This window comes from Halichoeres trimaculatus, unplaced genomic scaffold (assembly GCF_033239565.1).
Source record: "Halichoeres trimaculatus isolate MK-OKI-2021-1 unplaced genomic scaffold, fHalTri1.1 fHalTri1_scaffold_16, whole genome shotgun sequence".
NCBI lineage: Eukaryota > Metazoa > Chordata > Actinopteri > Labriformes > Labridae > Halichoeres > Halichoeres trimaculatus.
This window is the reverse complement of record NW_027437194.1, coordinates 30,759,340-30,785,444: the sequence shown is the minus strand read 5'-3', so window position 1 is coordinate 30,785,444 and position 26,105 is coordinate 30,759,340. Positions and strand designations below refer to the sequence as shown.

The 26,105-nt window shown below is 40.3% G+C and overlaps 1 protein-coding gene across 2 annotated transcripts in view; it reads left to right on the top strand.

Annotated features, from left to right (window-relative positions):
* The window catches only part of sh2d3ca (SH2 domain containing 3Ca), a 65,295-nt gene that overhangs the window by 25,032 nt on the left and 14,158 nt on the right, over positions 1–26,105 (top strand). For both annotated transcript variants that reach the window (XM_074689928.1, XM_074689929.1), the window contains exons 2-3: positions 16,164–16,292; positions 23,030–23,179. In XM_074689928.1, coding sequence (XP_074546029.1) covers positions 16,164–16,292; positions 23,030–23,179 — 279 coding nt within the window. The remainder of the gene's footprint in view (positions 1–16,163; positions 16,293–23,029; positions 23,180–26,105) is intronic.

Genomic DNA, 26,105 nt, shown 5'->3' with positions numbered 1-26,105 from the left:
ATTGTTTTGTCTGTCGGCAATCTGATGTCTTAAAAATAAATGTTCAGTTCTGATTAATTTAGACCTAGCCAGGGTTGAATTTCCAGAACAAGAAACTAAAATAAAGAGCTTAAAAAACATCACACACACACACAATCATACACACAAAGTGATACCATGATAACTGCTCCAAACCAGCAGTGTTTTCCTCCTCAGTTCACACCACTGCACATGACAGAGCAAGACACACATGGGGCACATTAACCTCTCTCTGTCATACGCACACACTCATACATTTTCCTCAGGGAAACACCAGCTGGGGCATGCACAGTATGGAGTTTCCATGGTAACTGCATCTATAGGTGTGGCCTTGCTGAGTCGACAGGAGTCGAGTGTGGATGTGTGTGTCGTTTTATGTGTGGTGGTTGAGAGGAGTTAGTTTTTATAATGATCTGAAATGACGTCAGCGCTCACTGTGTGACTGTCAGAACGTGCTGCTGCTGGTTCCTCATCCAATAGATATTCAGATTCAAATCAAATAGAAATGACAAGGAAGTTGTCTGGTTCCTCATTGGTACTTTTTCTGAATTGTTTTTGACACAGCTTGGCGTGATCAGTTTTGGAAGTATTGAGGGCTCCTCATTATAACACGATGCCTGAATATTCCGGCCTTTTATCTGATGTGTGCTTGTTTCTGTCCCGATGATAATACTTCAAGATGGATGTGTCAGAACTAGTGCAGCCGCCCAACATGGGTCTGTTTCTTAGGTTAATGGCTACTGTAACACTACATTCAACCACCATGATCTAATGAAGCACAGTTTACAGATTTTATCTAGAAAATGGGGATACATGTGTATAAAAGCTGTTTATTTTAGTTACTTAAGCTGGTTATGGTCTGCATTAACAACGACCAGAGCATTTATCTAATCTGTCTCATTTTGAAGGTAAAACCTCTCATTGTGTTTAGTGGTGGGGGATAAAATCGATTCTTAGATGCATCTAGATTCAGGCAAGGACGATTCTGAATTGATTCACAAACGTCCAAATTCCAATTTTTTTAATGTGAAATAATGTCAAATAGGCGGAACTCAGTAGTGCAGCGCATTGTCACCTGGCGGACATTTTATGGGTAGCGCATATCAAAGAAGCATGGATGAGCACGAGATCCACCCTGCCCCTTCCGGATTAAAAGCTACTGTTTGGAAGAATTTTGGCTTCTACAAAGTTGAGGGTGGACTTGAACTGGACAAGAGCCACGCTATATGTAAACTGTGTCACACCAAGATTAAATACTTCGGTAACACCACGAACATGAGGAGCCACATCACTCGTTTTCACCTGAACGAGGGGAGGAGATGCCCGGCTGCTGTCGAGGCTATGACTGCCTCCACCAAACAGAGAACAATCCAGCAAGTAATTACAAAGCTCCCCCCATCATCGGAAAAGGCGATACGAATCACTAAGTCCATCGCTTCATGTGTTGCCAAGGATTTACGTCCGTCTGCTACCTTTTGTTCTTTACATGAAGTTGTAACTTTCCTGTTTACACATTTCCATTAGTGTAATAAAAGATAATGGAAATTAATTCATTGAATTGTTTCTCATTATTACTATTTTAAAAACACAAAGTGGTGAGTGATTACACAGTGAGACAAAAAGAAATGTGTAATAGCTGGGGTAAAAACAGATAATCGTTTCAGAATCGAATCGTAGCCCCTGAATCGTAATCGTAATCGAATCGTGATGTGCCTGAAGATTCCCACCCCTAATTGTGTTGACTTGTACCTGGTTGTAATGTGGAATTCTAGCCAGATGGTGGCTGTAGCATGTCTTAAATCTGTTTGCTAACTGTATTACATAACAGGAAGAGGTTAGTAGCTTTATCAGGTAGCAAAAGAAGAATGTTTGCAATAGTATAAACTGTTAACAAGTATGTCACACTGCAGAAACATCAGTGTAAATTACAGACACTGCCTTTGTCTGCATACAGCAGGTGTTGTCCCATTGCTGGCCAATGCCATTACCACTCAAAGGACTGTTGACAGATCCAGCTCCAGTTAATCCCATTAAGTGTCACCAGGTCCTTAACATTTTGGTAGCACTTATGAATTCTCATCGGGTATACATAAATTTACTCATTGAGTATAAATGTCAACAGGCCTCTGAATTTTAATGTAATAAATTTAGTCACAAAAGTATACAGCAACGCCACCTCTATTTACTACTGATTAGTTCTGTCCTGTGTTTGTTAACCAAATGCTGAATAGTTGCCAGTAACTGACAGAAATGTTTCTGGACAGATAGTCCATACCTGATTCATAACCAGTGGCTTGTAGAGCTAATCTGCAACGGTTGGTATGATGTCCAAATCTAACACGTTTTAAACTTCTTTAAACAACATATTAGATGTTTGTTTAAATGTGTAGTTTGCATTTCTGTTGGTGTCATAGTATTTTATGACATTTCTACTATTTTAACTAAAGAATCAGTTTCATTAAATTGTTAAATGGTATAATGACAAATACATGACAGGATTAAATAATTCACCTTTGTGGAAGTTACGCAAGTGTACTGATGAAATAAGTTGTTTGTTATGAAATATAATCTTCGCGTGTATTAAAATATTTCCTTTCTAAACTTTATAATCTGGGTTTTTGTTGTACTGAGCAGCTCAGTAGCTCAGTTGGTTTAGAATCATTTTAAACTTCATTTTACAGTGTCATAGACTGATAAAACCATATTCAGAGTAACTTTTTGCGCAACATTATATTTTTATGAAAACCATTGGTTACATCAATTGACATTTATTCGTTGCACAAAATGACTACGTCTTTCACCCAGGGACTAAATGCTGCTGGTGCTAGCTGCTAACAATGATCACATTTTTAACTAAGCTGAAGAAATGGTGCTTAAATTTGACTCTAATTTTCTGAGTGTTTTCATTTTCTTCAAGCTGTAGTCTTCACGTTGACGCATCTCTATCAAAAAGGTCTGAAGCAGAATCTAAAAAACAACATAACCATTTCCATTTACTTTTGAGTGGCCTTCATTTCTTTTTTCTTTTTATCCATGCACTCAATTTTTCATGCCAGTGAGCCAGAGAAAGTGCAATCTGAAAGCATTTTGAAGGTAATCAAATAGCCATGTTTTCACTGTGGGAACAAATTTGTAATGGGATTAAAATATCTCATTTAAAAGTGTGCTCGATTGAATGACCAACACTGAAGTAGCCATTTATTTAGTATTTTGAGTTGTGCTGAATAAAAGCTACACCAACAACCCTCTGAAAAAAACTTTGTGAGGGAATGAATTGCTCATGTCGGGTTCAATCTCTCATAATAAGCAGATGATTGAGTTTTCAAGGCCTTTAAGCTGACACGCTAAGTTTAGACTCAGTCATTAACATTCTGCTGTGGAGTAATTTGGCGAGTCTATACCAAGACCAACGCATGTGTTTGCGTTATTTAATTACAGCAGTTTAATGCACATGGCCACATTTCTGTGCCATTAGCAGGAGTATTAGACTAATGTGAATTGAATTAAGTTTGTTTAATCTATCCCGTCTCACCCACAGAAACGTCTAATTTAACGTGTGTAATCAGTCACAGCGTGGGTGACATCAGCAGTGCAGTCACTTACTTAAAAAGTCAACTCCTCGTCAGTGTGGTTAGCAAAGTGTGGCTCTGTCATAGCTATTCTTGCCTGTGTGATCACCTGTGTCCGACACTGTGTCTGAGGTGTGAGTATCAGTGTGTTTTTGTGATGTTTGTAGTCACGTTTCTTTTCTGGCTTTTGTTTAATTTGTTTATTTGTGAGCAGGCGGTAGGGGATTTGTCTGAGCAGGCGCTATGGGGAAATAGAAATTATCCCCTCGCAATTCAGAGTACGCCTGTGTTTGTGTGTGTGTGTGTGTGTGTGTGTGTGTGTGTGTGTGTGTGTGTGTGTGTGTGTGTGTGTGTGCCTGCGCGTGTGTGTTTGTGTATGTGTGAGAGAAAGACAGAGATGGTTTTTTGCCTATAGGCTTACTTAGTGAAGAATCCGCGGGTCAGGAGTCGAGGGAGAGACGTGCAGTTAGGAGGCGAACTTCACAGTCAAACATCATTAAAATCTTCTCCGTGTGTGTGTGTGTGTGTGTGTGTGTGTGTGTGTGTGTGTGTGTGTGTGTGTGTGTGTATGTGTGTGTATGGCTCTCTGTGCTTCTTGTTAGCGGTGGAAAAAAACTCTTAAATTCTCTGTTTTTATTTAGCATTTCTGTGATGTCGAGGTTATTTCTTTCCAGTTTTCCACCATCATCATTACCAACAGTGCTGTCAAATGCAAACTAAAAGACTGAGATAAAAGAGGCAGAAAAGATACAGTTCAATTCACAGGACTGTCAACACTGTGGATACACAATAATAATAAAGAAAGCCAGGCTCACTTCTGCAGCACTGACGTGCATTCAGACTTATAAGTCATTTTATCATTGTTGTTTCGACGTTTCACTCTTTGTAATAGTTTTTCATCAAAGTGTTGATAGATGTTGCTCACAGGTTTATTAAACAGAGAGAGGGAAAGAGAAAAAGCTGCAGTTGGTTTTTGAGGCTGAGACAAGAAGCAGAAAATAAAGTGATTCACAGGAGAAGGGACACAGGGACAGATGGATTAGGACAGGAAGAGAAAGTAGAAATTGTTTATGACAGCTGGATCGAAGCAGGGGGTTTTGGTTTTAAAACTGTTAAACAAAGGCTCACATCTGGACAGACATGTTTTATACGTGTTTCACACACAAAAACCCTGATTTTCAACTACTCCTCTTAAAGAAAATAGAGGGAAAAGATCTTAGTTCACCGTAGAAATCAGTCAAATTATTTTGTTAAGTGTGATTAATCACATGATTGTCTGTAGCTATTGTGATTAATCGCACATCAATCAGCCATGGTTTCTACTCCTTTTACTATTCTCATTAAACCACCAGCAGCAAGCATTCACTAAATCACCAACATTCAGGACACCAAACACCATAAAATCACTCTTTATGCTGATGACATAAGTCCTGTTCCAATGAGCGGTCCGGTAGGATCAGTACAGTTTGGTACGGGTTGGATCTGTAAAGTTCGATCCTGTTTGCATTTTCACAGCCAACTGTGCCCTTCTTGGTAGACGGTGCGTAAGCCAAACACTGGTAGCCGCGTCAGCTACATAATAGCATGACGGCATAGCAGTGACACAGTGTACTAGTGCGGCACGATTATCCATGGCAATAGCATTGTCAGCACATGCAATTACGTAATCACAAAAGATGTTATCGCAATCGCAATTGCAATGTCAGCACATGCAATTACGTAATCGCATAAGAGGTGCGATTGTGCAATATTTTTAAAAAGTGTAAAAAAATGAGTGTGTTTGTGTGAGTGATGTGTGTGTGTGTGTGTGTGTGTGTGTGTGTGTGTGTGTGTGTGTGTGTGTGTGTGTGTGACTGAGTAAGAGAGCGAACGTGAGATGACTAATCAGTCACTGTTTCGACTGGTCATGTGACTACCTGCCCCCCTAGTACGGCAGTTTAATCAGACAAGATGGAGCACAAAGAAGTAAGTGAGGCGCTCAGGGCGAAAAGAAACTCTACCTCTGTTATTTGGTGTTATTTTGGTTACCGGTTGAATGACACAGCAAAAAGATGTAATTTTCAAAACATGCAAAGCAAAAGTGGCATGAATGTGCTATTTTGAATACAAACAAAACAGTACTGTTTTGCTGTACATTATTGTTTGTATACAGTAAGTTTGGATATTTTGAGAATTATTACACAATTAAAATCCTCAGTATTCCATCTCTGCTTTTTTCTTGATTTTTCTACCAAGCAAGTCTGTAGACTCATGACACAACTTTTTTTATTTAATCGCAAGCACAGTTGTAATCGCAATATTGTCCACCTAATCGCCAATCGCACCTTTTCCCCAAATCGTGCAGTTCTACAGTGTACCCCGCTGATAAATCCAAAGAAGAAGAAAAATGTGACACAGTAAACAAAGAGCAACGATTGAAGACATCCAGCAGTTTATCAGAAGGTCAACTGGAGATTCAAACATGGCGGGGTTATTATTATCATTTATTATTGCTGCTGCCAGGGAGTGATGATTCTTTCCACCAATCAGCACAGTGTTTGTAGCTCCATCTTCTGGGTTTAGATCGGTTTGTCTGGCATCCCAACGGAAGGGAACCTAAAGGTGGGACGGTACAGGTTGGTAATTTTGAACAAAATATGTGTTGTACCGGGACGAACCAAACTGATCCTCTTTCTCTGTACTGCTCTTTTTTTCTTGCCCTATTTGTCTCTACAAGAAAAAAAACAGACCAAGAGAAACAAGCTCCAACATCTCCACAAAGTTACAATATTACTTGTTGTAAAAGTATTTGATAAGGGAAGTATTTGCCAGTTTGGGGGAACTCTTAGGTTATAATTATCATAGTGTGCATAAGTCTCTAAGTTTAACCCTGATCTGCTGGGAAACGCCACAGCTGTTGGATATTCTGTGCTACATGCAAGAAAAAATGTGTGACAGACATTTGGGGTGCATCCAGTTTCATTTTTATCTTCCACACTAGATAAGGGATGTGAAAAAAATCATCATACTTTCAGGTTTTTAGAAATGTGTTTATTGCAGATTTGCCTGTCTCTTCAGACTGAGGTCCGAAGGAAAGAACTGATAACTCAATGGAAGTAAAAAAAATCAAAGACAACAGAAATGGCAAAAATGAGAGGAGCCATGCTGGGCAGAGCGGCACTGTGCTTCCTGCAGTCTCAGTGGGAGTGTATCTGTATGTCCTCTCCTGTCCACCAGCTGTCACTCAATCCAGGAGGTCTCTTCTCTGACTCCACTCTGACTGACAGCTCCCAGCACAGCGCTGTGTGTGGATATGTTTCTACAGTAATAAATATATATATCACATCCAGATGCCTCAAGGGGTGCATGCCCTCTGTGTGTTTCTCTGTGTATGTGTTGGTGGAGACACTCATTCATAATGACAGTAGAAGGTCACTGTTATGAGTCTCTCATCTTCTTTCTGCCCCTCCACCAGTCATCAGTCTCTATCTCAGAAGCTAGCTGGTTGATACTGTTTGATGGTATGAGACGTGACAGTTAATGTTCCTTTTATTATGCCTCTTATACCCCATTTGTGCTCATACAAAAAAAGTGCAAGTGAAATCCTGCAAAATGCCTTACACCATCCTAACACAAGTCACTTTCACACGCCAGCTCCTGCCAATTTGCAGAACATTTAAGGACACTCAAGTCTGCAGCGATGTCTGTTTCCTGATAAATAAAAGCACCATTGCAGAAAAAATGGTACCTCCGGCAACCTGTTCAAGTGGAAGAAGTTTAAAGTCGAGGAAGCTCTGTGAACATGGCTGATGTCATCATCCAGCTCCGTCTCATTCTGACTCAGAACAGACATTTTACTCTGGGCCTTGTAGGATGAGGTCAACATTTATATCCATACATGTAGCCCACCTTAAAAATGAGAGGGGAGCAGTGTATGTGTGATAGATATTCTGACAGTCAAAGCCAGTTTTGGACAGTTTGTTTTTCTAAATCATATCAGTTTTTATGTTGGTTTCTTAGATTTCACCTGATGTTTTGGGAAAAAGTGTATTTTTTGAGAACCCCATAAAGGGGCTTAGGGTGCCATATGTCTTATAAAAAAGGTGTGTGTCAGCCAGATTAATTAGTTGAATCTGTTAGACTATGACTGAGACTTGAGCCCCTAATTCATTAAGCGGTTAAGTTTAGCTGTGTTTCCACCAAGCAGACCAGTTCGGTTCGTCTCGGTAAGGCGCACATTTTGTGGTGTTTCCACTGACTTATCCCGGATCACTGACAGATCCCCAAAAACCGGAACAAGCCAGCCTACTTTTTTGGGACCCTTCCGTATGGGTGCCAGACTGAACCAATTCGCTCTCAGAAGGTGGAGCAACACAAGCTTGATTGCACTTTGTATCAAAGAGCTACATGCCAATCACAGAGAGTATGAAATGCTGCATGCTTTCCATCTATGCTCTTTGTTTACTGTGTGGCGTTTTTCTTCTTTGTTGGATTTATTACTGGGGTAAAATGTGTTGCGCTGCTACAGCGTCATGCTATTGTTTAACAGCTGGGGCTTGCGGCATCCAGCTTTTACACAGTGCCCACCACGGGAGGGCACAGTTTGCTGTGGAAACGCAAACGGAATCAGGCTTAACTGTAACAAACTGAGCCAAACCGTACTGAACCGACCCGGACTGCTTGGTGGAAACGCGGCTTTTGGTTCCTCTAGGTGCAGCCACATTTTGAGGTGTCTCCTTTGACTACAACCGAGACTGGTCGACCTGTACTGTCCCACTTTTTGGTACCCTTCTGTTGGGCTGCCAGACATACCGGTCTGACCCCAGAAGGTGGAGCCAGAAACACTGCAGTCCACTGTTAGAAAGAATTTTCACCTCCCTTGCGACAGCGGTAATAAAGAACAAAACGTAACCCAGCCCTGTTCTCCGGTCAACCTTCTGACAAACTGCTGGTTGTCTTGTGTTGTTGCTCTTTGTTTGCTGTGTCATGTTTCTCTTCTTTGTTGGATTTATTACCGATGTACACTGTGTTGCGCTGCTATTCTGTCATGCTACTATGCAGCGGACATGGCTTTCCACATCCCGCTTATGTGGAACCCAAACCGTACCAAACTGATCCATACTGGACCACTTGGGGGAAACAGGTCTTTGGTGTACCATTTTAGCCTGTAAGATGAACATCACGTCATGACATGCTGTGACGCCTCAGCCACATGCACCAGTCTGTCAGCATTAAAACTGTAAAGACCCTGTTATATTCTATACCCCAGTGGATGTGGGTTTTACAAAGTTGTTTTTTGAGTTTGAGGAGAGAAAAAAAGTTGTCCAGAGAACTTGAGGACAGTAGAGGACATTTTTTGTCTGTTTTTATTGGAGTGGCATTGAGCCGTGTCCTTCTTGTTATCAGAAACTTGTGCAGCTTGGCTGAACAGAGTTTATTAAAGCCTTTTGAAGGGCAACTCGCTCGTTAAAGAATCTGAGAGACAACTCTGAAATCCGGGAAGGACACATGTATTCATACCAAGAAACCCCTCGAGTGGGATTTTCAAAATAAAAGTGCGACAGAGGTGCAAGAGCAAAGATAAACAGATGACCAAGCTCTGCAGCATTTTTCTAGAAGATGTTAAGTCATAGTTTTTATGACTCATGTGAAGCTTCAACAGCACAAAACATGGGCTACTAATGGTTTTAAAACAAACCTTCTTCCTCCTGCAACTTTTTACTTCTCTCACAATAGTTTTCTAAATTATGATCTTTATCATGCAGCATCAGTTAAATTCTCACATCAGTCTATGGTATTAACTTTGTTTCACCCTAGCTTTCATACTCTGTGTTATGCAACATAGGCAATACAGGACCTTCTGACCCCTCTTATTTCTTCACTGCATCTTTGCTAAAGCAGTTTCATTGCCTTTGATTCAATTCTGTTCTCCTCTTTAAGTCTAAACAATGAGGTCTAATGTTTCCGACACTCCTCTGATGCTCATATCATCTTCCACGTGTGGTAGCCCATTATACCCGTGTGAAGCAGTGTGAATGTAACAGTGGAATCAGGCTGGAGGGCACAGGGGGATTATAACGGTCTGGAGAGCAGTGATATCAGACACATACATACACATAATGTGGCTGTGTGTGTGTGTGCAGGAGTGTGTGTCATAGCAGATAGGCGGCTATGAGGGTCTTCATACGGTAATCCTGGTCTCTATCCCCAAAAGACAGAGGGACATGGAGTGGAGGGGAGGCGGGGGGAGAAGAGGTGAAAGAGAAACGAGATCAAGGGATAGAAAGGTTTGTCCAGGACTGACCTCTGACCCTCATATAGTGTGTGTGTGTTTGTGTGTGTGCACACATGACTAAGAGATGGGTCCCCCCCACCTCCTCTCAGGGTGTTTCTATGACAACGGGGTTAGAGGCTAGCCCATGAGCTGAAAAAGAAAGGAGATGCATCCTGACATGAGCTGAGATCTCAGTGCTGCAGTCTCTTCAAAACACATTCCTCTCTTTTCTTCTCATCCCCCTCTTTCCATCCACACTTCATTTTCCTCCCTTTCTTTTTAACTCATCAGAAATTATTTTCTGTTTCATCTCTCATTCATGTCGCTCTCCTCCGAGTTGTTTGTTTTCTGCATTGCATCCTTTTTGAAACTGCTCAAGGTACTTAGCTTTGTGCTCCTTCCACAAGAATTAGCAAACAAACTATTCCAAACAAACAGCAACAAGCTGATTTGTGGCAGAGTTAACGCTGTATCCCGCTGTGAGGTGCATCGTAAAAAACCTGTGGCTGAATATTTCTGACTTAACATCAAACACAAGCAAGAGGAGGTCGGAAAGTGGTGACTTCCAGTTTTAATTGTGCTCTTCTCCCAATTAAAAGTGCACACTGGCACACAAATGAGAGCATGCAGGCTGAAAAAGCAGCCTCAGTGTAAATAACAAATTCAGTGTAACAGACAACACAACAAAATCAAACCAGCAGCAACACACATGCAAAAATGCAAAAAAAGTGTGTGTGCATAATATATGTATAAATATGTGCATACATTTAAAATTTCCCCCAATTATCATCCCTTTCATTTATTTTCCTTTTCAGCTGATGCTTTTTTATCCGGCTGATGGTGAGCGATGGCGGGGTCACTTTACACTCAGGCTAGGTTGTGATGATGTCACTGGATGCAGCCGTCTAATTGGATTTGAGAATGCAAAGCTGAGGTGCATGTTGGTGTAAATTAGATGATGGATCACAACATATTGTTGTGTACATCTCAGCCACACATGCACACGCCCCATTCGCCTCCTACAAGAACATCCTGCACCCTTCCCCAGAATGCTACCATCTGTAAAACAAACTGTGACGATCTAGCTCTCAATCTATCTGTGTGTTTAGCGTGCTCTCATCTTTGGTACCATGTTGTTCCAGCTAACTCTGAAAATATTATACTGCCCCATTCATTAAAAGTGTTTCCCATGTAGCACACGCCTACATGGATGGCAGCACACCTGCTCACACTCTGCACAGAAGCACACACCAATCACTCCCCTGTCCTCTGGGGGAGGAAAGTCCTGCATCAGCTGCTAAATTGTCCAAACCCTCTCATCTGCTAATGGGCTAGCTGTCTCCCTGCATGTCTGCCCCTCCGTCTCCAATAATGAGTTTCTGCCTGTCTGTCCGTCTGTCTCCCTGCCCTTCTTCCTGAATGTCTGATGTGTTGTCTGGATGTGTTGTGGGTTCACCTGTCTGTCTCATGGTCCATCATCCTGTTGGACTGTGTGTGTTTTGATCTGACAATCTGCTGCTGCGTTGATGAGTCCTCTCATGTTTACGCCGTCAGTCTGCTCAGTCTTTGAAGGAATTCTGATGGTGTGTTTGTGAGCTGCTGCTGCTTGACCCAAAGGAAAACACAACATGGGTAAATAAGGGAGCCTGCTAACATGCCTTTTTTATTCAAGGATATTATAAACTACTACATCTGATGGAAGTGAAACGCAGAGGTTAAAGTTGGATTTAGAATATTTGAAGTAGGGTGCTTACCAAAGAAACTCTCCACTGAAAGACACTGACATGCTGTTTATACTGGTTTAAAAACATCATATAGCACAAACAAACTTAAAGTAGTACTTTCATTGATAATAATTATTTAAATAAGTATAAAAAAGTAGTGATGAGGGTTAATTTTAGTAAATTTTGAATGTTCTAATGGTATCACTGTTACTCCTTGTCTCCATGTTGGATGTGGACAGTATTTATGAACATAATATGTCAGTGAGAGAACTTGAATATAGGTTAAGTTGTAAAATTACTGGAGAAAAGTGAGATATTGTGATAACAAGAGTAAAATTGATTTTTAGTGTTTGCAGTTACAGTTGCTTTAAACCAAATCTCTTTTCTAGATTTAGATTCTACATAAAAATTGTTGAATCTTTTGGCAGAGGTTTGACTTTTTTTTTTTTTTGATTCAGTGAAATAAAATAAGGAGTCTGTAAACAAAATTGTTGTGATGTCACATCTTTTCAACACACAGCTCTATGACATAGACCATGGTCTGCCACCAGGAGGAGCTCCAATTGTTGTGGCTTCACCCTGGGTGCCAGTGGTGCTGTCCTCGACTTTTACACAGCCTGAAGTGTCTGTAATCAAATGTATATCGGTAGTAGCTAAGATATTCATGTGAGGCTAGACGTACACTCAATGATTTTGTCAGTATCTTGGTGGAAAACCAACTCACACTTTAACAAATAATATGCAGGACCCACTCTCCTGTTACACACACTCAGTTGTTAAAACTGTACAGAATGGGGCTGAAAGATAAATCGTTATCATATCTATAACTTTAAATGTAGATACGAACATTCAAGATTCTAATGTATCAAAATCAATGCTATCAGCAATATAGATCCTCCCTGCTGGCCCTTCTACAGCTCAGGCAGTCGCCTGATTATTGGTGACTTTATGCTAAAGATGACTGACAGTGAGTCCTAATCAATATAACTGCACTTTCCACATCCTTTAGTGTTAGGATGTTCTTATTTTTCTGAAAAACGCTTTTCACGGAGACCATAGCCATACTGTGTGGATATTGAGATATCTGGCATTAATATCAAGATATGACATTTTGTCTTTATCATTCAGCCCAAGCTCAGAACATCAGGAATAACCTAAATGCTCACTCCGTGGGTTGTTAAAAAAGGAAAGAGCTTTGACAGATGCAAAAGTTAAAGGTAGAGAATTTCATTTTTTTTTGTAAATATGAAGAACAGCTGTCACCTTTCTGACTAAAAACAAAAAACTGGCAAATGTTTAAGCCTTATGAAATCGTAAAGTGTCAGACTGTGATCATCGTCTAGAAGAACATCTTGTGTGGATGATTTCAGTCGCCCTCACCTGGATTGTTGCCATGGTGCTTTCAGACGCTGCCTGACACACAGGTGTAATCAGGGGGAGAGAATCTCACAAGTTCTGCTTTTATTGGTTCCATTTTGGAAAGAGTCCTAGATTTCTTGGATTCATGGAGTTGTTCAAACTAGGGATGCACGATATTATCGGCACAATATCGGTATGGGCTAATAAAAGCTTAAAAACACGTTTATCAGTATCGGCAGAGTTGAAAATTTCTGTTGTTATGCAATATTAATTTCTTGTGCAAAATAAGAAAAATACATTCTTGAAACAAAAAAAAAAATCCAAATAAATCTTACTAAAACTGGGATGATGCTGTTCCTGAGAAAAATCAAAATATTACCCACAACCAGGGCAAATGTGGCTAATTTCACAGTTGACAGTCAGTAGGCATTAGAGCCCGACCGATATGCGAGTTTTGGGGCCGATACCGATACTAGGAGCAAAAAGAAGCTGATATCCGATATATCGGCCAATATCCAATACATCGACTGATATCCAATATATTGGCTGAAATATATGATAAAATCATTGATATACACAGGATAAATACTGTATATGAACACAAACTATTACTAGCTATAGAAAAGTTCCATCTTCCATTTATTGCATGGGATTAGACTAGATTTTAAGTAACAATGTAGCTGCTTTCAAAACGTGCAATAAATAAAACTACAACAAAATACATTGAAACATTTTCAAAAATAACAATAACATGTGAATTTAAAAGCCCAGGTTAATGCTGCATGGCATTATGAAGTGAGACGCTGTGTAGTAGCCTTATATTACTTAACACACAGGAGCAGGAGCAACAGAATCTCCGCGGAGCAAACATTTTTATAATCGGCTACATTTTGGCCAATGTTGATTAATCTGTGACAGGCTATAATCGGCCCGCCCAATTACTCGGTCCGGCTCTCGTAGGCACAACCCCTTAAAACCCATAACCCTTAAAATCAACCTAAACTTAAACAGGAGCCAAATATCAGTTCAGGTGGTTGGCCTGTTTTTGATATTTTATTTTTAAGCCGATACCGATAATGTGCAGAAAATATCGTGCATCTCTTCTGAGAACACATTTCACTTTTTTATCATGCTTTTTTGTACCTGTGAGTACACCTCTGGCTCCCAAACTTATTTGTTTTTTGTGTATTGAACAGAATGTATGTGGCACCACGACACAATCTCTGGAGCTGAGTCACAATCAAAAAACAGGAATACAACACGTGCAAACAGCCCCACAGAGTAGTTTCTCTGCAATATTACCAGGAGGAGGATTTAGAATGAGGGTTACCACAGTGTGTGTGAGTGTGTGATTGTGTGTGTGTGTGTGTGTGTGTGAGATGCATACTTCCCATTCCTCCTCATATGTCAGAATGCTATCCCTCTGCTCTGCAGTTCTCCATTATTGTCTGTTCATTTTTTCCTTCCACTCTCAACACATCCCATCTGATGTCAGCCTATTCCATGAACCATATCATAAATACAGCCCCACTGACATTTCAATTTGCCCCATAACCCCTCATATATATGTCCACACACACACTCACTGGAAACCACAGACACACTCATATGCACACAAAGTTCATCACAGAGCATCAGTTCAGTGGCGGCCTCTCCTGGGTTTCCACAGAGACGGGAAAAAGCAATAACTGCACACTTGACCCCTCTGCTCTTTTATTGGCCTCTTCACACACTCTCTCTCTCTCTCACACACACACACACACACACACACAGACCTGCACAAACACCTCAAATCTAATCTGGGAGAGTGAGCCTTCCCTGCGATATTCCTCCATCTTTCCCCCAGAGGATTGGAGAGGAGGAGCAGAGGAGTGAGAGGGAAGTTAATAATTTCATCCTGCAGCGACCTGGAGACGATAAGATCGATTGTTTGGCACTTGTAGTCTGCTCGGATCTCACACACATGCTTTCACACAAGTTGGGAAAGGTGGAATAACACTCAACACACCCAGCACACACAAAACATCATCAGTTTCCCATCTTCGGCTCACACTCACTGCCTCTCTTCGTCTTTCCTTATGTTTCACAAGTCACTGCAACTTTCAGCTTGTGAGGAAGAAATGTGGGCACGAGGGGGAAGAGAAGAAGAAAAAGAAAATGAGAGAAGAGATTGAAGGAAAATATTAGGACAAGCGACAAGCTAGCCTTAGCGACAAGTTTGTTTACTGTTTATTTTGGTCTCCAGTCTCATTTCTCTTCATATTGACGGAGTCAAGATGATTTCCTTATTCACAGGGTTTATTCCTGTGTGACTTCCATGTGTTGTGTGTGTGTTTGTGTGTGTCTGTGTGTGTTGGTTTTTAGCTCATCTTTCTGATCTCAATCTTTCCACAATCAGTGGTTGTTATGGCGTGTTCGTGGTCCCAGGGCAGGAGTTCATATTTGTTTTTGTTTCCTGCACAGATAGCTCTTGAGTGAAGCAGAGTAATTGACATAAAAAGACCTTCAGAAAATCATTTCTTCATATTGAATCACACACAACGTGAGGATAGAGAAAAACTCGCTTTTGATAGTGGATTTATCCGACCCTGATGTCAATAAAGCCGCACTTTCTTCAGCGTTCTCCCCTAACATGGTGTTTAATGTTGCAGCTTGTCCCTGAACAGAAATACAAAGCTTTTAAATCTGAAACATGATCCATATATTGTGTGTGTCTTTGTGTGTGAGTGAGTGTGTATTTGGCAATCAGCCTTCCTGAGTGACCACACTCACAGGCCTAAGCTCAGTCTCTGCAGAGCATGAGAACAATAAGAGATTACTGGAGATGATTTCTGCCTCTTTGTAATCAGGTCAGGGTCAATTGAATAGTTCTGTGTATGTATGTGTGTATGTATGTGTGTGTATTTGGTGCCGGAGTGTGTGTGTGGGTGCATGTGTGGAAGGCAGAACACAGTGTTGCTTCCCTGCAGTGTTGCCTTCTGTAAGGCAGGTGTGTGTTTTGTATCTCTGTGTGTATTTGGAGAAAAGGCCTTTCTGCTGTGGCTCAGACGTGATGATGTTACATTTTGATTTCACAGGATTTTATCCACCCCCACAGTAAACTGTGGAAATACACATTTAACAAACTAAAATCCTTCATGAAGCAGATCCAGATCTCCTGGATTTGACAAAATGAGCTCAAGTTTTGAACAGATTTTGTGTTTGATCTTGACTTTTTCCTCTTCCTCTTGTTTTTCTCAGTTCTCCAAGGAGAAGTACCTGCTGGAGTCTCCTCCTGAGAAGCTTCGTAAAGAGCTGGAGGAGGAGCTGAAACTGAGCGCTGCTGACATCAGGAGCCATGGCTGGTACCATGGACACATCCCCAGAGAGGTAAACACACACACAAACACACACTTACATACACACATATGATGATGAAAAACACTGGAGATCTGTGTGAGAGTCAGTGAATAGTCGTTCATGACCCTGGATGAAACAGTGTGTCATTGAGCAAAGATCATCTACAGTAGAACAAACTCACACAGTGATGGTTCGATGAGGAAACAAGGTAACTGGACAGACAGAGAGTTGAATGATTGATAGGTGGAGGTTAACATATAGTGAGACGGATGAGAAGTTGATGGATGGATTGATTGATGGATGGGTAGATAGATGAATAAATCATATAATGGATATATGGCTGAAAGGATGGATGGATGATGGATAGATTGATAGATGGATCAATCCTTCTCTGGGTGAAATGTGAAATTTAGCCTCTTTGCTTTCTACGCAGTCATTGTCTCTTTTGGCAAGTAAAAATATTTTGGAAAATTTTATTCAATTCCTTTAGCACACGTGACAAGACCAATAAAGTGTTTGACATCAAGCAACAAACACAGGATAATGTTAGAGTAACGTAGTCAGGAATTGCATAGAGGTCAGATTAAAGTGATAAACCACAGAACAAACCAAAAGAACAATGAATACATAATTCAAAAAAAGAGAAAAAATAAAACATTTGAAGACGATGCTTTGTCTCCTTCACAATTGTTTGACAGTGTATAGAAAAATGACAAATGAATCTGAAGATTTTTTTAAAAAACATGAACATGATCTTTAGTTTCCTCCATGAAGTCACAAAAATCTCGTTCAGGACGGTTTTAACTTTTGCAGATGTGCCATGTAGGGATGGGTACAGAATTAGGTACTTTTATGGATACCAACCAACTTCGTTCTGTGGTACCAAGTACTGATCCAGGTAAAATCAAACAGTAGATAGATAGATAGATAGATAGATAGATAGATAGATAGATAGATAGATAGATAGATAGATAGATAGATAGATAGATAGATAGATAGATAGATAGATAGAATTTATTGTCATTGTGACATGTAAAATGCACAACGAAATTTAAAAGTGCCATACAGTTGGTGCAACATTAAAACTACAACATAAAAAACACAGCACAACAGTAAAACAACAATGATGAATATAAAACAACAATACAAAAATCATTTCATTTGCCATTGCACAGTCCCATAATTGTAAAAGTGCTGTTAATGCTTGTTTTTTGCAGCGTTAAGGGTGGTTATTGCTGTTGGATAGAAACTGTTTTTTAATCTGTTTGTTCTTGTTTTGATTGTCCTGTACCGTCTGCCTGATGGCAGCAGTTCAAACATGGAGTGGCCTGGGTGAAAAGTGTCCTTTACGATTTTCTGGGCTCTATTAAAACAGAGAACACTGTGCATTTCGTCTAGTGAGGGGAGGAGGCAGCCCACGATTTTCTGGGCTGTGTCAATCACCCTCTGAAGCACAGTTCTCTGGGCCACTGTGCAGCTTGTGAACCACACACACAAACAGTATGTCAGTACTGGCTCAATGCAGCACCTGTAGAAGGACACAAGCAGTTTCTGTCTGGTGTTGTTCTTCCTGAGAACCCTCAAGAAGTGAAGTCTCTGCTGCGCCTTTTTGAGCACCTCTGTGCTGTTCACGTTCCATGTCAACCCCTCCTCAATGTGGACCCCCAGGAAACGGAAGTGTGACACCCGCTCCACTCTGTCCCCGTTGATGATTAGTGGTTGAATGACAGTTTTCTTCCTCCTGTAGTCGACCACTAGCTACCTTGTTTAGGTACTTAAACACATCCTTGTGACTGTGAGGGAGTGGAAGAGTAGGAGATTTTCCATGCTGGACATGAACACAGCATTATAAATATATATATTGAGAATTAAATGTTTTATTTAGAAGCTTAACACTTGAGATTTTATTATAAACAAATAATATTTATTACCACATTAGTTAAATATGTGTTAAATTACAGTATTACAGCTCTAGTTGAAGGTGTCTTTGAGAGGCTTGCAGTTTGTGTCGATTTGTCGACCCCTATGGACTAAAAGAGCAGAGGATTTGTGTCCAGTTTTGAAAAGTAAACAGGTTTTCCTTCTTGGTTTTTCTTAGTTATCTTTAAAGTGTGAACCACAATTTGGAAAGGATAGGACAGTGGATAGAGAAACTGGGAAAATGTGGGAAGAAATGTGCTGCACAGGGGGCCCTGCTAAAGGACAGCCACCATACAGGGTGTACACAACTAAGACAGAAGCTCAAACCTGCGCTCCAGAGAGATGAATTTTACAACTTGAGTATTTACTGAGGAAAATGGAAAGATAGGGCTTTTCTTTGGTAGCGTACAGTTGGTCACTTCATCTGACGTACATTCAAACGTACCCTCTTGTAGTTTCGGACTTATAAAATGGACTAAAGAAAAAAAAAAGAACCCTGTCAGTTTTAACCCCTAGATTTTTAGCTCAAGAAACACATCTTTATAAGTTTGTCTGTTTTTATAAACAGGCCAAATCTTATTCGAGGAACATTTTATTTGATCAAATTCTGACCAAGTCCAGAGGCTGACACCGGAGAAACTCCAGATCCCATGTCTGTGACACATTGACTTGAATAGAAACCTATCAGATCTGGTGCCGTGACGGAGCAGAAACTGATCCAGTGTATTTTTGCCGATAGGGCCACTTTATTGTACTTCTGTTAAAAATTGTAGGAGCTTGTTATTCTTGTGACCTTTAGTAACAAGAAACCCTCTTGCATGTAAATAATGAACCTAAGGTTAAACTTCATGCCACAGTCTCTCAGCCCCTTTGGCATTAAAGAAAAAAACTCAATGAATAAATCAATTCTGAAAAGGATGAACTGCTTCAGTGGTTTGTATTTCAATTTCCTCCTTTCATGATCGACTCAAAAGCCAGAGTGCAACGAGACAAAAATACAACCATAATGTTGTGTTTGCGTGGGTTGATGTGCTTGTCACACAGTAGTAAATGGTGTATTTGGCTGAAGTGCTGGGCTTTGAAAGCACAGTTTAAACATGCTTACACACAGAACGACACTGATTAATGAATCCCATCATCTGTCACTGCTCGGCAGAAAACTGCTCCAGCGCTCAGAGGGAGGGGACTCTGCCAAACAGACAGCTGTGTGTGTGTCGATGACCAACACGATTGAGTTTCACAGCTGCTGATTAGGCCTCAGATACACAGGGAGAGAGATCTGCTCCATTTACACACACACACTCACACACTGAATGCACATGTGGAGGTTACTCACTCAGCCTCTGTCTCTTGATCAACCTCTGTTCTCACACAGCAACATAAATGCAGATTCAAATCAGCCATCTGTGAGTCTTCCCTCTTCTCATTTACATAAAATATTCATTTATTCATGGATTTGCCCCTTGAGTAAAGTTGGGGAAGCCCCGAGCCCCCTGGTTACCAAAACAGTACTTACTGTTACACACACCCTGCTTTCTTAGTAGCTCTTTTAAACCTTTCCTTCCTGCTGTCTTCTTCCTCCAGTTCCTCTCTTCTCTTTAAAAACCTGACGGGGTATAGTTTGATTTAATTCAATTATTTATTTATTTTTCCAAAACTCTTCCAGGAAACTGACAATCAGGTACCACAGCCTTAATTAACTGTTATTAAACTGTTATCTAGATGGTTCAAGCAGGGGTTTTTCTTAAAGAGAAAGTACGCAGCTCTGCTTTTTCTCTCATTGAAGTCTTAAACTGGCAGATGTTGGCTGGGCAGAGTTTACTTGTTGTCACGTTTTGAACAATGGTCCTATATGACTACAAATTAATACATCACCCTGTCACTTTGCATCCTGGAAGAAGTCTGTCTTGACTTCCATCAGTGTTAAAAAGATTAGCTCTCAGTTGGTTTGCATCCAACACAAATGCACTAAGCAGTTCAGTCTAGTTCGTCCCAGTATGGCACGCATTTTGTGACATTCCCTTAAAACTAAACCTGAGACAGAATCCAAACCGACCTGTACTATCCCGCTTTTTGGTACCCTTCTGTTGGTGCCAGACATAAGCCCCATTTCCACTAAGCCATCTAGTCAGTACAGTTTGGTACAGGTTGGCTCGGTTAAGGCTGGTCCTGATTGAGTTTCCGCTACAAACAGAGCCCCCTTTTGGAAGCGGCGTGTAAGCTAGATGCCAGTAGCCGCATCAGTTGAATAACAGCATGACACCATAGCAGCGTGGCACAGTGTACCCACTAATAAATCCAACGAAGAAGACAAATGTGACACAGTAAACAAAGAGCAACGATGAAGACATCCAGCAATTCATCTTCTCTGTGACTGGCATGTGTCTCTTTATTACAAAGAACAAACAAGCTTTGTTTCAGAGAAGACTGTGTGCTGCCAGGAGAAATACAGCAGCCACACAGGAAGTGACCATTCTTTTGACCAATCAACAGTCTGCAGTGTTGTAGCTCCACCTTCTGGGATTGGATCAGTTTAGTCTGACACTCCTATGTAAGGGTCCCAAAAGTGGGATGGCTCGTCTCGGTTGTTTGAGGATCTGTCCCTGGATTATTCAGTGGAAATGCTGTAAACGCGTGCAGTGCTGAGATGAACCGAACTGAACTGCTGGGTGGAAAGGGGGCTGTATTGATCCGACCCCAGAAGGTGGAGCTAGAAGCACTGCAGTCTTTTGATTGGTCGAAAGAATCGATACTTCCTGTGTGACACTAAAAAAAAATAAAGAAACAAAGCTTGATTGTTCTTTGTAACAAAGAGCTACGTCAATAACAAAGAAGACAAATTGCTGGATGTCTTCATCGTTGCTCTTTGTTTACTGTGTCGCGTTTTTCTTTTTTGTTGGATTTGTAAACAGGGTACACTGTGTCACAGTGCTTTGGCGCCACGCTGTTAGGTAGCTGATGCCCGTTACGGCATCAGGCTACCAAGTGGGCTGTGAAGACGCAAACAGGATTAGACTTTACCGATCTGACCCATACCAAACTGTACTGATCCATACCAGACCATTTGGTGGAAACAGGGCTTTAGGCTTAAAAACACCACCTGTTCTAGCCAAAGGTGTCACTGCATTTGACGCCAACTGAGTCCTCACCTTGGAAACACAAATATATGTCGATAAAACACATCCAGGTTGCACAAATTTGATCAAAGGAAGTCCAAAGTAAGGGGACCATATAAAGCAGACCCTGCTGGTCGGTTGTGGTCCATGAGGGATGCAGATTCTGTCTCCAAGAATGTTAGAAAATCGTTTTTAAATCCTCCTTGGTTATCCCTGAAATAAAATATTTTCTTTTAATAAACATGATGCTCCATTATTGATCCATCTCCTTTATTTGGAGGTTGTTCATCCATCCAGTAAATGGCTGTAGGAGCTGATTCTGATCAGTTTTAAGTTGTTTTTATTGATGTTTTTAATGCATGTGTCACCCAGAAGAGTTACACTCAGCTTTGCAGGAATCTAACTTTATTCTGTGGATGATTTTATACGCAGAGTATTAACAGAGAAGTCTAGATAGCTCCCAGCTCATCTGCTGTAAAGGTACCTTCTGGGTCCTCTCCTCACTTGTGTTTCACTCCCAGTTTGTCCATCCAATGAGAGACCAAAATGTAAAATTACCGGGTAAATACAGGGAAAAAAGCTTTTTTATCCTCTGTTTCCCTTCACAATTACTTCTAGATGTCACTTCCACAGATAGTTGCAGATTTTGTTGTTCTGTCATAGTATAATGTCTGACCTGAAGGTATTTTAAAAAGTGCTCTCAAGGGAGCCTGTAGTAAGAAAACAATTCTCAAACTCGAAAAAATTCAATCCTTTAAAAAGTTTTTATACCTTTTGTGTGCCTTAGTTTTGTGATAGTATCCCATAAAACCTTCAGACATGGCTGGGTTTATAAGAGAAGGAGATATGTCATAAATAAACTTGATGCAGCCTGGTTTTTGTCCTGACTTGTTCCCTCATCCTTCGTGTCTGTTGTTGGTGATCAGATTTGTTGTAGCAGATCAAAGAGAATTAAAGGGGCTGATGTTCAGTCCTTGGCTTCAGTTTTATTTTAGGAGTTTCAAACTGTCAGGAAAGATGTGTGTATGACCTGAGTGTGTGCTGCCCCCTGCTGGTGTGTGACACTGTGGAAGCACTGCACACACTGTGCTGTGCTGCATTGCATAAATCATGCCCTGTTTCCTGTTCAGAGTAAATTCAAAGCTTCAAACCTGTAATCATCAGCTGTGCCTCTGCAAGTGTTTTTAAATATAACTCTTCTAACTTTGTAATATTCGTCTCCATTGCTGCCTGTAACAGGATCAATACTGTGATCTTTACTCCTCGGAGAAAGTAGACACACGTCTGCAGTGTTTGATAACAGCAGGATGTACAGCCTGAAGCGTTTCCATTGACGGGGAACGGAGGGGGAGATTGCTTTTCTTGATTGCTTGTTTTGTCAATACATTCAAAACAACTTTCATTATTGCGACAGTGCTGCACTCAATAAAATGTGTCCTCAGAAATCATCCCGGCCATTGTCGCCAGCATTTTATCCATCATTGCCAATTCAAACAGCGCACAGCAGAGAGACTCTTTGGCAGGCAGAGAGATAGTCCTGTTTGTTCAGAAACTGTCCTCAGGCGTGCTTATGAATTATCAGGATTGTGTAAATTCAATTATTTAACAGTCAAAGTGTCAGAAACTAAATATGCACGCTCCTGCTGTGCTTCAGTGAGCCAGCTCTGCTTCAAGCTCTTCGTCTTTTGTCTCATTTTACTCATTTAAACCATGATGTCTCCTTCTCTCTAGGTGTCAGACACTCTGGTTTTACGTAATGGAGATTTCCTTGTGCGTGACTCTCTGACCAGTGTGGGCGACTACATCCTGACATGTCGATGGGATAACGAGGTGCTTCACTTTAAGATCAGTAAAGTCCTGGTCAAATCCAATGAGACAAAGGTATGTATTAAAGCATTTCCTGCTTCTCTGTTTCACCACTCTAACAACTACTTCAATTCACCTACACGTGGCTTTTTGGCATCGTTGTCAAAGTTCCTGTGAAGATTTTTCAGATAGTTTTGAAACATTAACACCAAAAAATCTATACCAGCAAATAAAAAAAACCTGGCCAGTTTTATAGTCTAGAAGCTGCTGCAGTAGGCTACTCTTGATCAACTTAATGCTGCCAAAAAGACAGTAACTGTCCTTGCAGGAATTTTAACTTTTCTTCCATGTTGTTGTTTTTTTACTGAATTACTATGACTGTTGTTTTGAACATAAATAATATGTTGGGCATTAAAAGACATAAAGAGACATGCTCATAAAAATGCATCTCCAGGGCAACTGCAAAACTGCATTTAGCATACAAATGTATTAAGGTCATTAGCAATATCAATATCCCCCTTAGGCACGTCATAAAATAATAATAAACACTGTACTTTCTGGTTTATTCTGCACACAATGCATATTTATAGTGTTCAGAATAAAACAGAGGCATTAAACATTTGAGAGCCTGAGTGAAGATTCTAGACTCCTGGTTCTCTGTAGAAACACAAAGCAAATATCAGATTACTTTGAGTTTTATACTTAGTAGAACAAGTTCGGAGCAGGTTTTTTTTGCAGTCACAACAACAGGGTTGATTTCATAGACTGCTTATAATATGGGTTTTGTTTCTGTGACTTTACCCATCTGTTTTTGTTTCGGCATTCTCACTAACACCTTTAGACCAGTTTACAGTCTAAGTCATCATAAAGATTCACCCTCACTTCAGCAAGCATTTAGCTCCATTCATTCAGTTGAGTAAGCATTTTTTTAACATTAAATCTAACCTGTTAGCAGCATCAAAATGTTCCAATTCCTACTTTCATCACAGATATCAATGTGTTTCTCTGCAGGGTATACAGTCAAACTTTATGTTAATGGGAAAGGGTAATCCCCGAGGTTCTTCCTTGGGTCCACTACTGTTTAGCATTTATATCAATGCCCTTCCTCAAGCCTGTTCCGATTGTCACATTCATCTTTATGCAGATGATACTGTAATCTATACTTCTGGGCTCAATATTTCACAAATACAACCAAAATTACAGTCAAATTTTGACAACATACATTTTTTTTTCCAATAAACCCCTACTTAATAAAAAGAAATCCTATAGCATGTTGTTTGGCACCCGACAGAAACTTTTACATCCCGATAAACTGACCATTTTTTTCAACTGACCTTACTTGACTATGCAAATATTGTATACCAGAATACCTCAGAATCCAATCTGTCAGCTATTAAAGTTATTTATAATAATCTTTGCAGATTTATTTTAAGATGCCCCTGCAGAACTCATCACTGCACTCTGTATTCTTCTTTAAATTGGCTGTCACCTGAGGCTAGAAGACAGTTTCACTGGCTGCAGTTTATTTTTAAATGTATTTATTATATCTATCCTCCATATTTAAAACTATATCTGATTCCATATAGCTTTCAGCATAACCTTCAACACATTGATAATCATTTTTATTTGTTCCAAGAATTCACAAAGAAATTGGACGCTTTTCCTTTAAATATAACGCACCTACAGACTGGAATTCCATGCCTGATTTTCTAAAATCTATTAATTCTTTTAATCTCTTTAAGAAATCCCTTTTCATTTACTTATCTAAGCTCTGTTTTTGTTTTTTACATTCAACTGATGGCAATATTGGTGTGTGATGAACAGTGATAAACTGCTGTCAAATGTTAGCTTTTGTATTTGGACTGTATGTAAGATTACTGAGGACATTGGGTAAATATCATGATGGGTATGTATTATTTTCAGATGTTATAAATGTGAATCATTATTGGGAGGGGTAAAAGGGAATGGTGGGGTCAAGAGTGTTGTCTATATGTTATGTTTTGTAATGTACTGTGTTGTCTTTGTTCTTTTCTGTTCAGTTTTGTATACTCTGTAATGTTTGGTTTAGTTATGTATCGATGTAAAGGACTCCCTCAAAAACAAGATGCTGCATCTTAAGGGACTATTCTTTACACATTTAAATGAATATCTACAGCTGTGTCTTCTTTCTTCAACCTTGGTTCAACAGGTTTGACCATAAGTACATAGCATTAACGGCAGATATTCTAAATCCAGTTTTGACTTTGCTTATTTACTGAAAAAGTTGTTTTGGGGCCAAGGTTCTGACCAAACATGGACTCAATACAAAGAGAAAATAATAAGTGAAGCCATAAGTTATGATGAACAGAAACAGATTTCAGGCTGAAAGGGAAACTATGGTTTATTATCAAACTATTAACCAGTCTTACTAGTAATCTGGAAAAACAGACCATTAATATTCTAATAGATTTGGTGCGGTTCTTTGTCTTGATTTAGTTTTCTGGATCCTCTGTTATGACCCAGGTCTTAGTGGTCTGAGTGCTTGTCTTTGGTTTTGGAGGGTTTCTGATTTATTGACACATGTTTACGTCCTGGTCTGTCACAGTCTGGTAAGTGTCCACGGATAATGCAGTCATGAGCAGAGTGTGACAATTTTTTGTTTAAAATCCTCTCTGGGTACTCGTTGGCTTGGCGCTACAGTTCTCCTCTAAAAACGTCTGTCCACTTGTTGATTTCCTCTGTCCACTCACTGATTCCTCATTAACATGTAACTCATTTACCATCCATCAAAGTTGAGTTATTAAGATAGGACATGAAATTTTTCGGGGTTAATGCCATCACATCACTTGACCAACCATTCTACTCTGCAGCACTTCTGTTGCCAAAATGCACACATACACACAGACATACACACACACTTGTTTGACACTTGTCAGTCAGCTGAGCTCTGCCTCTGGTTGTGTAAACTTGTGATCTGAATATGGTCTAAACTGCTGGGTTATAAAAGACATGCCTCCCTGTT